Here is a 15,547-nt window from a genome sequence, read left to right as displayed (position 1 = left end):
TGTGGGAGCAGTGGTCAAAGGCTTTAGAAGGCCCCAGTACACAACATCCACAGCCTTTCCCCATCCATTGGCTGCTCATAGAAGGAGGTTGGGTCAGTCAAGCAGGACCTGCCTGAACCCCTGCTGGCTGGGCCTGATGCCCCAGTGGTGCAGCACACAGGGTGCCATTGCACTCCAGGTAATCTGGTCCATACCCTTCCCAGGCAACGAGGTCAGGCTAACAGGCCTCTGGTTCCCCCAGCTGTCCTTCCAAGCCTTCTCCAAGAGGGATGTCACATTGGACAACCTCCAGTCACCCAGCAGCTCTCCAGTTCACCGGGACTGCTGATAAACGATGGAGACTGCTGATAAACTGGAGACTTTGTGGCCTGCTTCACCAGCTCCCAGCAGAAGGATGGCATCTGCCTAGACTTGTGCATGTCTGGGCAGCACGGCAGCTCACTGACAACTTGCTCCTGCAGCGAGGGGACGTTGTTCTGCTCCCTGTTTCTGTCTTGTCCCTCATGGGGATAGATATGCGGAGGCTAACTGGGCTTTTGGTTAAAGGCTGAGGTCAAGAATGCATTGAGTGCCTCAGCCTTTTCCTCATCCCTGGAGGTTATGTTATGTTCCCACCCCAATGTGCAATAAAGGATGGAGAATCTCCTTGGCCTCTTTTTGGTATTAATGCATTTGGAAAAGCATTTCTTTCTTAACTTTTATGCTGGTGGCCAGATTGACTTCTAGCTGAACTTTTACCTTTCTAGTCTTTCTCTCTGATTACCTTCCTGGCATCCTTGTAATCTTCCTGAGTTGCCTGACCCTTCTTCTAGAGCTGCTAAACTCTCTGTTCTTCCCTGAGCCCCAGTAGCTTGCTGTTTAACCAAGCCAGCCTTCCCTGAACCAGCTTCCAGCACATTGCAATTGGCTCCTTCTCCACCTCTATGATCTGCTTCTTGAGGAACCTCCACCCTCCTGGGCTCCCTGGCCCCTCAGGACTGCCTCCCAAGGGATTTTCTCAACCCATGGTCCAAACAGACCAAAGCCTGTCCTCCACAAATCCAAGGCAGTAGTTTCGCTGACCCCTTTCCTCCATCTTCCCTCCCTTCACCGAGAACTGGGATCAAATCCTGTCACGGTCACTGTACCCAAGATGGCCTCAGGCAACTTCACCTCCCTCCAGTGCTCCTTTGTTTGCAAAGAGGAGATCCCCTGGGACACCTCCCCAGGTGGGCTCGCCTGCCACCTGTGTCAGCAAGTTCTCTTCCACGTGCTCCAGGAACCTCCTGGAGTGTCTCCTGTCTGCTGGGTGGGATTCCAGCAGACCCCTGGTAAGTTGTAGATGCCACTGAGGTTGTAGGCAGTCCATGATGTGGGGTCATCCATCTACCCCTAATGCAAATCCTTGCCCACCACTCAGCACTGGTGGGACACACCTGGAGGGCTGGTTCAGGAATCCCAGGATGAGGGAGGCCTGTCCGTACTGGAGCAAATCTGGCAAAGGGCCACCAAGGTGAGAAGGGGCCTGGAGCACACGGCGCATGAGGAGAGGCTGGGAGAGCTCTGCTGACTTGCCCTGGACTAGAGCAGGCTGGGCTGTGTGTTCAGGGTGTGAAACACCTGGCTGAAGGTGGGTGGGTGGGTGAAGGACACAAGTGAGACTCTCCTCTGTTCAATGCAGAGATGGCAGAAGACACAATGGGCACACCTTGAAGTGTGGGACATTAGAATGAAAGGAGGGGTGGTGAAACACTGGATCAGGTAGCCCAGAGTGGATGTGGAGTCCCTGTGCTGGGACGAGAGTCGTTGTGAGTCCATCCATGGTGCTGCCATGCATGGAAGGATTTGGGGAGAGGAGAGGAGAGAGGTCTGGTACACTACAGAGCAATATTTGTTTCAGGCAGCTGAGGAGGAACTGCAACAGACCCTGGATTTAGTGGCTGTACTGATAGGGGAGGGATTTTATGAATGTGCCCGCAAGCCGTATTGAAAGGAAGGTGAGCCTCCCTTGATCACAGGGTCAAGGGGGAGCTGGCACAGAATGAGGGACACCTGAATTGGGCCAAGTCCTTCCCTGACGTCCCTGCCATATGAGGGTGCACTCCCTAATGAACGAGTAAAGGATTTGATGAAAAGAGTATTTTTGCAAGGGGGCATCCTGTAATTAGGGCTTGGGGTGGGAGCAGGCGGCTCTGTGGAAGGCTCACCTCAGTAATTGTGGCAGCCCCAGCAGCAGTGTGAGCGCTGGGAAATTTTAGCAAAAGAGGAGAAAACAAATGAATCCATTTTCCCAGCTGTCCAAAGCTCAAAGTGTAGCAACTGTGGGTTTTCAATTTCCTCCTTTTTCTTTAATTACTTTTTAACTAACTCTTTTGTTCACAGTGCGTCTGTGTGACCTTTGCTTCTTTTCCTGGTCATATAAATGTTGTTGCACCCTCCCCGGTTTTTTTTCCCCTTATGGTTGGACTCCATATGTCATCGTTCCTATTCAGAAGAAGGAAGTGGCAGACCATAGAGTAGTAGTCATCTCTCAGATTTTAATTTCATAAATATCTTTTCCTGCTGAAGAGGGAATTCTGTGGCATCCGTGAAAGCAGGGAAAGGTGAGTTTTGTGCCTTCGCTACAACACGGGCTCTGTTCTAACCTAGGTTGTGCCTCTTTAACTTCTACAGCTTAAAAACTTATTTACCGGGTTAACCCAGCTGTGGTGTGTGGAGGGTGGGGAATGTAGAGGGGTCTGTATAAGGCAGGGTGGGCTGGCTTTGGCTGCCTGGAGCACTGGCAGCACATGCTGGCATTTCTGTGCGGGAGGAGAAAACTTTCTGGGGATCCAGAGCTGAGCATTTGTGTATTGGCTGTGTCTCCTCTGTCCCCCTGTGCCTGGTGCAGAGTGGTGGCTCCGTGCTCTGACATTTGGATGCCTCCCAGTGTGGCTGACAAGTCCCTTCTGGCCACAGGGGAAGCTCCGTATGTGAGCCAGGCACAGTGAACAAGGAGCAATGACAAATGGGTCCGTGCCACCTGGGTGCTCTGTCATGTTCCCTGCCACTTTGGTTACAGCTGCTGGACTAAAGCTTTTCCCGTTTCCTGAACCTTTCTGTCCTGCAGTGTAGGGCTTTGGAGATGGAGCTCAGGGAGGCAGGAGAAATGATGGAATCCTTTAGGATGGAGGAGGTCTTTGACTGCCTGCGTCCAACCCCAAAACCTGCTCTGCCAAGTCCACCACTAAACCCAGCTCCTAAGTGCAGCACCTACATGTCTGTTAAATACCTCCAGGGACAGTGGCCCACTGCTTTCGTGGGCAGCTTGTGCCAGTCCCTGGGAACTCTTCCAGGGAGTAAAATTCTGAGTACTGTGCACTCTAACCTCCCTTGGCACCACTTGAGACCATTTCCATTGGTCCTAAAAGCCACAGCCTTCCCATGGCTTCTTCATGTGCTCTTGCCCGTTGAGCTTTGGGGCCCAGTGGTGGGCACAGAAGGTGCTGCTTCTGCTGCACCTCGATTTCAGGAGAGGCAAGGGCAGCAATGATGATGCTAACGCTGAGGATGGAGCTAGACTGGCTCATCTGTTTGTTGCTGCCTTGTTAAAAATCTCTTCCACTCCAACCCTCCCTTTTGCCAGAAGAAGCAAGGAAGGTAAGGGCAGGAGAGCAGAGGGAATGCCTGTCCACCAGCAGGATCCAGTGGGAGAATTGAGCAGGGCAGAGCCAGTGTGATCTGTGCAGGGTTGGGAAGCAGCCTTGGAACTCCTCTTCCAAAGGCAGTTCTTGACCTTATTGTCTGCATCTGCCTCCTGAGCTGCCCTGCATCCATTCCTTTCCCACTCTCCATCCGTCCTGCCAGGCTACGCTGCCATGGACAATGGGCCAGGCTCTCTGCAGGGGCAGCTGGTTGGTTTGCAAAGGCAGCAAGTGCCAGCTCAACAACTGGAAGGCTGAGACTTCTGTTTGGTTTGGGGGAAGGACACGTTGTGAATCAGGAGAAAACAACTCCCCTCATGATAACCAGCTGTCAGTGAGCAGCAGTTCCACACAGTGTCTGTTGACAGGGCTCCAGGATGGTCACAAGGAACATTGCTATTTCCTCCTGCCAGGGCTTTGCATACATGTCTCATGTCTCGTGTTGACAGTGACTTGAAGTTCTAGAGGGTGACAAATGGGTTCTCTAATAGTGTTCCCAGAGTTTGCTGTGCACTGCTATGAAGGTGGGACACACCTGTGAAGGAAGGCTCATACTCTGCTGCCTCGTCTGTCAGGTTTTTCTCTTTTTTCCTTCCCTTCAGATCATGACGGCTGCCTCGGGAGAGCAGGCTCTGGCTGGAGAGAGAAAGCTCAGGATGCCCAGCTACCTCCTAAAGCTGACCAGGGTGGTGCTGAGTCACAAGACCTGTGCCCTGTTTATCCTCATCTTTGTTCTAGTATCCCTTGCCTACCACAAGCTGTACTGGGGCATCGGGGAGGACCCAAAGAGCAGCAGCCCCACCTCCCGCTTGTCTGCTGATAGGAGCTGTGCTCACTATGTGCCTTCTGCCCTCAACATGGCTGGTGGGCCCTCTCCTTCCGCAGGAAATGTGTTTTTTGTGGAGACCTCGGAGCAAACTGCCCCAAGTTACCTGTTCTCGTGCTCCGTGGAGTCAGCAGCCAGGACACACCCTGCATCAAGAGTCGTGGTGCTCATGAAAGGCTTGGCCAAAGGGAACGGCTCCTTGCCCAAGCACTGGGCCTTCTCCTTGCTCAGCTGCTTTCCCAACGTGGAAATCCTGCCCCTGGACTTGACAGAGCTCTTTTCTGGAACACCTCTGAAAAAGTGGTACTTATGGCCTCTGCGGCACTGGGAGCCTCATTTTTTAACCAACCTCTCTGATGCCTGCAGAATTGTCCTCATGTGGAAATTTGGTGGCATCTACCTGGATACAGACTTCATCGTGCTTAAGAACTTACAGAACCTCACCAATGCCCTTGGACTTCAGAGCTACGATGAACTTAATCAAGCCTTTCTGTCCTTTGAGGCCAAGCACAAGTTCATGGAGCTTTGCATGCAGGACTTTGTGCAGAATTACAATGGCTGGGTCTGGGGGCACCAGGGCCCAGAGCTCCTAACTCGTGTCTTCAAGAAGTGGTGCTCCATCAGGACTATCAAGAGCATGAGCTGCAAAGGTGTGAATGCTCTTGCCCAAGAAGTTGTTTATCCTATTCCCTGGCAGGACTGGAAGAAGTTGTTTGAGGCAGTCAGTGCCTTGGAGCTTCAGAAACTCCTTAAGAACAGCTATGCAGTGCACATATGGAACAAACTGAGCCACGGGACCAAGTTAGAGATCCCGTCCCAGGCTCTGCTGGCTCAGCTCTATTCCCAGTTCTGCCCTGCCACCTACGCAAAGATGAAGCAGGACTCTGAAGAGTTGTCAAGGCGTGCAGTGTGACCTGGGGCCCTTGGCTGCAGGGACATTCCCCAGTCTGGAGGAAACCGAGTGCCTTTGACCTTCCCCAGAGTTGCTTTCTACACCCCAGAGCAGCTGTGCGACTGCTCTGTGCTTCTGTACCTGACATTGCTGATATCTGCCTCTGATCCCCTGTGTTTCAAATTTACAGCAGAACCTGACTGCAGCCTCTCTTGCAGTCTATACGAGACCTGTTGCTGCAGGGAAGGTTGAACTCCTTCAGCAGCATCTCTCAGCTGGTCCATTCTTGGTGTTGTCCAATGGCTCCTCCTGTGAATCCCAGCCTGAGCAGCCCCTTGTGATGTTTTCCACAACTGTAGGGATCATTGGCTTGCTCTCAGTAGCGTTTCTGACTTTGTTCATCACTGCCAGTCAGTGACAGAGGTCACAGATTGTTGGGGCTCAGATCAGAATTCCCTGGTTGGCAAAGATCCTTACCATGTGGGAAAACAGATGAAGTGCCTATGAAATTTGCTTTAAGAAGCAGAAAACTGTTTAGATCTGTGTGTGGCTCACTGTGAAGTTGTTCTAAACTTCTGAAGTGAGGGAAGTTCAAATTATGCTTCCTACAGTTTCTAAATCCACAGCAGTGGGATGAAATGTCTGGGATGGCTCAGGAAAAGAAATTGACAAAAGCAGTTCTTTGAGGTGCAGAAATTATGAATATCCTTGGTCGGCTGAAGTAGTTCTTGTGGGTACCAACATCTAAGCAGCCATTGTCACACTCTGAAGGAGCTCAGCATTTCTTGTTTCTGCAGTGCTGTGAGGGGGATTACATCCCTTTCATTGGAATCCTGAGCCCCATGGGGAAGTCCACAGCATGACATTTCCCTGTCAACAGAAGGACCAAGTGCAGTGCTCCGAGCAGTGTCCTCAGGGACAAAAATGAAAACTGCGAAGCACGTGATGTTTGGAAAAGACCTCCATCATCAGGGAGTCCAACCAGATTCACTATCACCATACCCACAAACCTGTACCCCAAAGTGCCATGTCTTCTCATTTTTTGGAGCACTTCCAGGGATGCTGACCCCACCACTTCCCTAGGGACCCTGTGGCACACAGTGCTAAAGCACTCTGAAATTTTTCCTTGTGGCGAAGCTGAACCTACTGTGGTGCACAGAGTGCTGCAGCCAGCTCTGGGCCCAGCGCAGGAAGGACAGGGAGCTGCTGGAGCCAGTGCACAGCAGGGACACCAAGGAGATCAGACGGATCAGAGCAGCTCTGCTGGGAGGAAAGTCTGAGGGAATTGGGAATGTTCAGCCTGGAGCAGAGAAGGCTTTGGGGTGACCTAATCATGGCCCTCCTCTGCCTGAAGGGAGCCTAAAGGAAAGATGCAGACTCTTTGCAAGGGCCTGCAGTGACAGGACAAGGGGGAATGGCTTCACAGTGGCCAAGAGTAGGTTTAGGTTGGATATAAGGGAGAAATTCTTCTCTGTGAGGGTGATGAAACTCAGGCACAGGGTGCCCAGAGAAGCTGGGGCTGCCCCTGTGTCCCTGGAAGTGTCCAAGACCAGGCTGAATGGGGCTCTGAGCAACCTGGGATAGTGGGAAGTGTCCCTCTCCGTGGCAGGAGGGGTGGAACAAGATGATCTTTAACACTCCTTCCATTCCAGACCATTCTATTCATTTCCCCTCATCCTGTCCCTTGTTCCCTGGGAGCAGAGCCTGGGCCCAGCTGGCTGCACCCTCCTGTCACGGAGGTGTGGAGAGCAATAGAGCTCCCCTGAGCCTCCTTTTCCTCCAGGTTAAACACCCCCAGCTCCCTCAGCCGCTCCTCATCAGACTTGTGCTCCAGCCCCTTGCCCAGCTCCGTTCACCCCTCTGGACACGCTCCAGCCCCTCAGTGTCCATCCTGCAGTGCCAGGCCCAGAACTGGACACAGCCCTTGGGGTGAGGCCTCCCCAGTGCCCACATGTGGCAGGGGCACAGTCACTGCCCTGCTCCTGCTGGCCACACCATTGCTGGCCCAGCCCAGCAGCCATTGGCCTTCTCGCCCACCTGGGCACGCACTGTGGGCCAGCAGGCCCAGGCCCTTTCCTGCTGGGCTCCTCCCCAGCCCGGAGATGCTGGGGCTTGTGACCCAGGGGCCGGACCTGGCACTTCAGATCTTGTTCAGCCTCAAGGATATGGAAGGGGACTGGCTCGGACAGTGGGCCCTGGGGCACAGCACCAGTGACCCACTGCCAGCTGCATTAATTCCACTGCCACCCTCTGGTCCCAGCCACCCAAGCACTTTATTCCCAGCCAACAGGGAACCTGTTAAATCCATGGGCGGAGAGGACAATGCTCTCCAGGAGAGCGCTGTGGGAGCAGTGGTCAAAGGCTTTAGAAGGCCCCGGTACACAACATCCACAGCCTTTCCCCATCCATTGGCTGCTCATAGAAGGAGGTTGGGTCAGTCAAGCAAGACCTGCCTGAACTTGTGCTGGCTGGGCCTGATGCCCCAGTGGTGCAGCACACAGAGTGCCATTGCACTCCAGGTAATCTGGTCCATACCCTTCCCAGGCAACGAAGTCAGGCTGACAGGACTCTGTTTCCCCCAGGTGTCCTTCCAAGCCTTCTCCAAGAGGGATGTCACATTGGACAACCTCCAGTCACCCAGCAGCTCTCCAGTTCACCGGGACTGCTGATAAACGATGGAGACTGGCGCTTTGTGGGCTGCTTCACCAGCTCCCAGCAGAAGGATGGCATCTGCCTAGACTTGTGCATGTCTGGGCAGCACGGCAGCTCACTGACAACTTGCTCCTGCAGAGAGGGGACGTTGTTCTGCTCCCTGTTTCTGTCTTCTCCCTCATGGGGATGGATATGCGGAGGCTAACTGGGCTTTTGTTTAAAGGCTGACGTCAAGAATGCATTGAGTGCCTCAGCCTTTTCCTCATCCCTGGAGGTCATGTTATGTTCCCACCCCAACGTGCAATAAAGGATGGAGAATCTCCTTGGCCTCTTTTTGGTATTAATGCATTTGGAAAAGCATTTCTTTCTTAACTTTTATGCTGGTGGCCAGATTGACTTCTAGCTGAACTTTTACCTTTCCAGTTCGTCTCTCTGATTACCTTCCTGACATCCTTGTAATCTTCCTGAGTTGCCTGACCCTTCTTCCAGAGCTGTTAAACTCTCTGTTCTTCCCTGAGCCCCAGTGGCAGCTTGCTGTTTAACCAAACCAGCCTTCCCTGAACCAGCTTCCAGCACATTGCAATTGGCTCCTTCTCCACCTCTATGACCTGCTTCCTGAGGAACCTCCACCCTCCTGGGCTCCCTGGCCCCTCAGGACTGCCTCCCAAGGGATTTTCTCAACCCACAGTCCAAACAGACCAAAGCCTGTCCTCCACAAATCCAAGGCAGTAGTTTTGCTGACCCCCTTGCTCCTTCTTCGCTTCCTTCACTGAGAACTGGAATCAAATCCTGTCACGGTCACTGTACCCAAGATGGCCTCAGGCAACCTCACCTCCCCCCAGTCCTCCTTTGTTTGCAAAGAGCAAATCCCGTGGCACACCTCCCCAGGTGGGCTCGCCTGCCACCTGTGTCAGCAAGTTCTCTTCCACATGCTCCAGGAACCTCCTGGAGTGTCTCCTGTCTGCTGGGTGGGATTCCAGCAGACCCCTGGTAAGTTGTAGATGCCACTGAGGTTGTAGGCAGTCCATGATGTGGGGTCATCCATCTACCCCTAATGCAAATCCTTGCCCACCACTCAGCACTGGTGGGACACACCTGGAGGGCTGGTTCAGGAATCCCAGGATGAGGGAGGCCTGTCCGTACTGGAGCAAATCTGGCAAAGGGCCACCAAGGTGAGAAGGGGCCTGGAGCACACGGCGCATGAGGAGAGGCTGGGAGAGCTCTGCTGACTTGCCCTGGACTAGAGCAGGCTGGGCTGTGTGTTCAGGGTGTGAAACACCTGGCTGAAGGTGAGTGGGTGGGTGAAGGACACAAGTGAGACTCTCCTCTGTTCAATGCAGAGATGGCAGGAGACACAATGGGCACACCTTGAAGTGTGGGACATTAGAATGAAAGGAGGGGTGGTGAAACACTGGATCAGGTAGCCCAGAGTGGATGTGGAGTCCCTGTGCTGGGACGAGAGTCGTTGTGAGTCCATCCATGGTACTGCCGTGCATGGAGGGATTTGGGGAGAGGAGAGGAGAGAGGTCTGGGATACTACAGAGCAATATTTGCTTCAAGCAGCTGAGGAGGAACTGCAACAGACCCTGAATTTAGTGGCTGTACTGATAAAGGAGGGATTTTATGAATGTGCCAGCAAGTCTCATGCAAGGGGAGGTGAGCCTCCCTTGATCACAGGGTCAAGGGGGAGCTGGCACACAATGAGGGACACCTGAATTTGGCCAAGTCCTTCCCTGACGTCCCTGCCATATGAGGGTGCACTCCCTAATGAACGAGTAAAGTATTTGGTGAAAAGAGTGTGTTTGCAAGAGGGCATCCTGTACTTATGGCTTGGGGTGGGAGCAGGCGGCTCTGTGGAAGGCTCAGCTCAGTAATTGTGGCAGCCCCAGCAGCAATGTGAGCAATGGGAAATTTTAGCAAAGGATAAGAGAACAAACAAAACCCAAAAGTTTTCCTGCCACAGACTAAAGTTCAAAGATTAGTGACAAGGAGGTCTGAAATTCCTTCTTTTATTAATGATTCATTTATAACTAGATGGTTTTTTTGCCGCTCTACGTACATCCTTTTTTTTGAGCTACTCACTGGACTGACGTCACATCCTTCATGTATATTGTTTTTCCACATATTCAGACTTTTTCCTCTTGCCACTTCTTTTCAGTAGGAGGAAGTGCCGGAACACAGAGTTGTATGTGCCCACACATACACCAACCTCTTAAAACTCTTCTCCAGCTAAGCAGTAAATTCTGTGGTGTCTTGAAAGCAGGGACAGGTGAGTAGAGTTTGCAATTTCTTTGCAATGGCACATGTGTTTTCAGAGGAAGTGACAGAGCCAGGCTTCCTGTATTTGTTTTGTAAATGAATTGAACTGGCTATTGCAGCATTGAAATTGTTGCCCTGTCTGCTCCAAAGGCAGAAATGTATTTCTAACTTTACAAAGATGTGATGGGAGTAAAGTTTGGCCATTTGCTCAAAATGCGCTGACAAGCTCAACCTTGCTTGCGGTTAGATGAACGGGGCACTTTCCTGCCCGTCTACTGCACAGGAACTTCTCCTCAGGCCTGTACCGCTCTCTCTTCCTATGCTTGCAAAGGAAAAAATTTATTCACAGGTTTACCCCAACTGTGGAATGCCGAGGGTGGGGAATATAGAGGGGTCTGTATAAGGCAGGGTGGGCTGGCTTTGGCTGCCTGGAGCACTGGCAGCACATGCTGGCATTTCTGTGCGGGAGGAGAAAACTTCCTGGGGACCCAGAGCTGAGCATTTGTGTATTGGCTGTGTCTCCTCTGTCCCCCTGTGCCTGGTGCAGAGTGGTGGCTCCATGCTCTGACATTTGGATGCCTCCCAGTGTGGCTGACAAGTCCCTTCTGGCCACAGGGGAAGCTCCGTATGTGAGCCAGGCACAGTGAACAAGGAGCAATGACAAATGGGTCCGTGCCACCTGGGTGCTCTGTCGTGTTCCCTGCCACTTTGGTTACAGCTGCTGGAATAAAGCTTTTTCCTGTTTCCTGAACCTTTCTGTCCTGCAGTGTAGGGCTTTGGAGATGGAGCTCAGGGAGGCAGGAGAAATGATGGAATCCTTAAGGATGGAGGAGGTCTTTGACTGCCTGCGTCCAACCCCAAAACCCGCTCTGCCAAGTCCACCACTAAACCCAGTTCCTAAGTGCAGCACCTACATGTCTGTTAAATACCTCCAGGGACAGTGGCCCACTGCTTTCTTGGGCAGCTTGTGCCAGTCCCTGGGAACTCTTCCAGGGAGTAAAATTCTGAGTACTGTGCACTCTAACCTCCCTTGGCACCACTTGAGACCATTTCCATTGGTCCTAAAAGCCACAGCCTTCCCATGGCTTCTTCATGTGCTCTTGCCCGTTGAGCTTTGGGGCCCAGTGGTGGGCACAGAAGGTGCTGCTTCTGCTGCACCTCGATTTCAGGAGAGGCAAGGGCAGCAATGATGATGCTAACGCTGAGGATGGAGCTAGACTGGCTCATCTGTTTGTTGCTGCCTTGTTAAAAATCTCTTCCACTCCAACCCTCCCTTTTGCCAGAAGAAGCAAGGAAGGTAAGGGCAGGAGAGCAGAGGGAATGCCTGTCCACCAGCAGGATCCAGTGGGAGAACTGAGCAGGGCAGAGCTAGTGTGATCTGTGCAGGGTTGGGAAGCAGCCTTGGAACTCCTCTTCCAAAGGCAGTTCTTGACCGTATTGTCTGCATCTGCCTCCTGAGCTGCCCTGCATCCATTCCTTTCCCACTCTCCATCCGTCCTGCCAGGCTACGCTGCCATGGACAATGGGCCAGGCTCTCTGCAGGGGCAGCTGGTTGGTTTGCAAAGGCAGCAAGTGCCAGCTCAACAACTGGAAGGCTGAGACTTCTGTTTGGTTTGGGGGAAGGACACGTTGTGAATCAGGAGAAAACAACTCCCCTCATGATAACCAGCTGTCAGTGAGCAGCAGTTCCACACAGTGTCTGTTGACAGGGCTCCAGGATGGTCACAAGGAACATTGCTATTTCCTCCTGCCAGGGCTTTGCATACATGTCTCATGTCTCGTGTTGACAGTGACTTGAAGTTCTAGAGGGTGACAGATGGGTTCTCTAATGGTGTTCCCAGAGTTTGCTGCGCACTGCTATGAAGGTGGGACACACCTGTGAAGGAAGGCTCATACTCTGCTGCCTCGTCTGTCAGGTTTTTCTCTTTTTTCCTTCCCTTCAGATCATGACGGCTGCCTCGGGAGAGCAGGCTCTGGCTGGAGAGAGAAAGCTCAGGATGCCCAGCTACCTCCTAAAGCTGACCAGGGTGGTGCTGAGTCACAAGACCTGTGCCCTGTTTATCCTCATCTTTGTTCTAGTATCCCTTGCCTACCACAAGCTGTACTGGGGCATCGGGGAGGACCCAAAGAGCAGCAGCCCCACCTCCCGCTTGTCTGCTGATAGGAGCTGTGCTCACTATGTGCCTTCTGCCCTCAACATGGCTGGTGGGCCCTCTCCTTCCGCAGGAAATGTGTTTTTTGTGGAGACCTCGGAGCAAACTGCCCCAAGTTACCTGTTCTCGTGCTCCGTGGAGTCAGCAGCCAGGACACACCCTGCATCAAGAGTCGTGGTGCTCATGAAAGGCTTGGCCAAAGGGAACGGCTCCTTGCCCAAGCACTGGGCCTTCTCCTTGCTCAGCTGCTTTCCCAACGTGGAAATCCTGCCCCTGGACTTGACAGAGCTCTTTTCTGGAACACCTCTGGCACAGTGGTTCCTGCAGCCTCAACGGCAACAGGAGCCTCACTTTTTAGTTGTACTCTCTGATGCCTGCAGAATTGTCCTCATGTGGAAATTTGGTGGCATCTACCTGGATACAGACTTCATTGTGCTTAAGAACTTACAGAACCTCACAAACGCCCTCGGCATTCAGGGTGACAGTGTACTGAATGGAGCCTTTCTGTCCTTTGAGGCCAAGCACAAGTTCATGGAGCTTTGCATGCAGGACTTTGTGCAGAATTACAATGGCTGGGTCTGGGGGCACCAAGGCCCAGAGCTCCTAACTCGTGTCTTCAAGAAGTGGTGCTCCCTTGGGACTATCACGAGCATGAGCTGCAAAGGTGTGAATGCTCTTGCCCAAGAAGTTGTTTATCCTATTCCCTGGCAGGACTGGAAGAAGTTGTTTGAGGCAATCAGTGCCTTGGAGCTCCAGAAACTCCTTAAGAACACCTATGCAGTGCACATATGGAACAAACTGAGCCACGGGACCAAGTTAGAGATCCCGTCCCAGGCTCTGCTGGCTCAGCTCTATTCCCAGTTCTGCCCTGCCACCTACGCAAAGATGAAGCAGGACTCTGAAGAGTTGTCAAGGCGTGCAGTGTGACCTGGGGGCCCTTGGCTGCAGGGACATTCCCCAGTCTGGAGGAAACCGAGTGCCTTTGACCTTCCCCAGAGTTGCTTTCTACACCCCAGAGCAGCTGTGCGACTGCTCTGTGCTTCTGTACCTGACATTGCTGATATCTGCCTCTGATCCCCTGTGTTTCAAATTTACAGCAGAACCTGACTGCAGCCTCTCTTGCAGTCCTATACGAGACCTGTTGCTGCATGGAAGGTTGAAGTCCTTCAGCAGCATCTCTCAGCTAGTCCATTCTTGGTGTTGTCCAATGGCTCCTCGTGTGAATCCCAGCCTGAGCAGCCCCTTGTGATGTTTCAAAAGCTATAGGAACCCCTTGCTCTCTGTTCATTTGAAATTTTTACAGAATATTCTGTGTTTGAATGGACCCACAGCCATCTTGTGTCTAACCCCTGGCCACTCCAATAATCGGGCCCTGCGTATGAAAGCGTCATCCTCGGTGCCATGTCCATCCCTGGGGAGCCTGTTCAGTGCCCCAGCACCCTCTGGGGGAAGAACCTTCCCCTGATACCCACCCTGCCTCTCCCCTGACCCAGCTCCAGCCATTCCCCAGGTCCTGTCCCTGGTCACACAGAGCAGAGATCAGGGCCTGCCCCACCCCTTCCCCTCATGAGGAAGCTGCGGAACTGCTGTGAGCTCTGACCTCAGTCTGCTCTTCTCAGGCTGAACAGACCAAGTGCCCTCAGCTGCTCCTCGTGTGGCTTTCTCTTCAGGCCCTTCACCATCTTCAAAACCCTACTTTACACACTCTCAAGCAGCTTTAGAGCTTTCTTATATTATGGCACCCAAAATCACAAACAGTATTCAAGGTGAGGCTGCCCCAGCCCAGAGCAGAGCGGGACAATCCCCTCCCTGGCCTGGCCTGGCCTGGTCAGCAATGCTGGGCCCGGTGCCCCAGGACAGGGCTGTCCCTCCTGGCTGCCAGGGCACTGCTGGCTCATGTCCAACTGGCCTTGTCAACCCCTGTTGTATTGCACTAAATAGTTTATTTAGCCTGTTGTTTTGCACGGGGTCTGTGTTTTGCACTGAAGAGTATGTTGTTATCCTCATGGGATTCCCCTCTTATATCACACAGTCTTCCCCCCCACCCCACCAAGCCCTGGTGGAGGTCTCTCCCCAGGTTACCCCCTCCCCTGGTCCCTCCCATCACTTGTATCCCATTGGCTGTGTTCCCTCTTCTCCACCCCCTTCCCCTGGGTTTAAAATCACTGTTATCAGACAGTTGGTCTCTTTTTCCTCTGCTCCTCTTGCCCTCCCTTGGACCCTCTGGAGTAATTCCACAATAAAGCTGTGGGATTTTTGGTCCTGATGAGAAGAGCACCTCAAGTCTTTCACTTTTGTCCTTGTAAGGCTGCGAGGGGCCAGCATCCAAAACTAGTGAGATGGGACCCAAAAGGCCCCGAGAGATGAGCTTTACAAACCCCTAGGTCCCTTTCCACAACACTGCTCTCCAGCCTCTCATTCCCAGTCTGTCTGTACATTCAGGTTTGTCCCAGTCCAGATGCAGAACCCAGCCCTTGCCTTTGTTTACTTCACACAACTGGTGGCCAGGGCTCTCTGCAGAGCCTCTTTGCCCTTGAGGGAGTCAGCAGCTTCTCCCAGTTTTGTATTATCTGCAAGCTTACTTAGTATCCCTTTCTGTCCTGCATTCCCGCTTTTTATGAGGATTTTTAAGAGAATGGGGCCTAAGGCAGTGCCCTGTAGAACCCCACAAGTGATAGGCTGCCAGTCAGCTGTCACCCAGGTTATGTCATTCTTTGTGCTCGACCCATGAGCAGGTTGCTCAGCCATCACATGATGTGTTTATCCAGCTGTGGGCTGCACACTGAGATAGATTATATCCAAAGGTTTACTGAAATCCAAAAAAATTACATCTACTGATGTTTTTGGATCAACTGGGTGGGTTACCTTAGCACAAGTTCTCCCCCTACAGTGGTAAGCAGCATCTCCGTACTCCTTCCACGTCACCTGACCTTGCTTCCACTGGGCATACCCCTTCCTTTTTTACCTTATCTCCAAAAGAAGATTCCTGTTCAGCCAAGGTGGCCTTCTGCCTCATCTGCGTGATTTCCAATTTTTAGGAATTGCCTGTTCCTGTGTCCTCAGGAGCTGGTGCTTAAAAAGTGACCACAGCACTGATGGACCC

The 15,547-nt window shown here is 52.6% G+C and overlaps 1 protein-coding gene and 1 pseudogene across 1 annotated transcript; both read left to right on the top strand.

Annotated features, from left to right (window-relative positions):
• Positions 1 to 3,413: 3,413 nt before the first annotated feature.
• LOC135456712 (lactosylceramide 4-alpha-galactosyltransferase-like) lies at positions 3,414 to 5,534 on the top strand (annotated as a pseudogene).
• A 4,680-nt stretch (positions 5,535 to 10,214) lies between these two features.
• Positions 10,215 to 14,352, top strand: LOC135456709 (lactosylceramide 4-alpha-galactosyltransferase-like). The gene is made up of 2 exons (XM_064730756.1): positions 10,215 to 10,301; positions 12,235 to 14,352. The coding sequence occupies exon 2, from the start codon at positions 12,238 to 12,240 to the stop codon at positions 13,369 to 13,371; it is 1,134 nt and encodes a 377-aa protein (XP_064586826.1). The 5' UTR covers positions 10,215 to 10,301; positions 12,235 to 12,237; the 3' UTR covers positions 13,372 to 14,352.
• Positions 14,353 to 15,547: the final 1,195 nt, after the last annotated feature.

Source organism: Zonotrichia leucophrys, chromosome 1A, assembly GCF_028769735.1.
Source record: "Zonotrichia leucophrys gambelii isolate GWCS_2022_RI chromosome 1A, RI_Zleu_2.0, whole genome shotgun sequence".
Lineage (NCBI taxonomy): Eukaryota > Metazoa > Chordata > Aves > Passeriformes > Passerellidae > Zonotrichia > Zonotrichia leucophrys.
This window is presented reverse-complemented; position numbering and strand designations above follow the sequence as displayed.

Excerpts from the sequence above, each read along its gene's own strand:
- LOC135456709 (XM_064730756.1), top strand. The coding sequence starts at position 12,238 with ATGACGGCTGCCTCGGGAGAGCAGGCTCTGGCTGGAGAGAGAAAGCTC.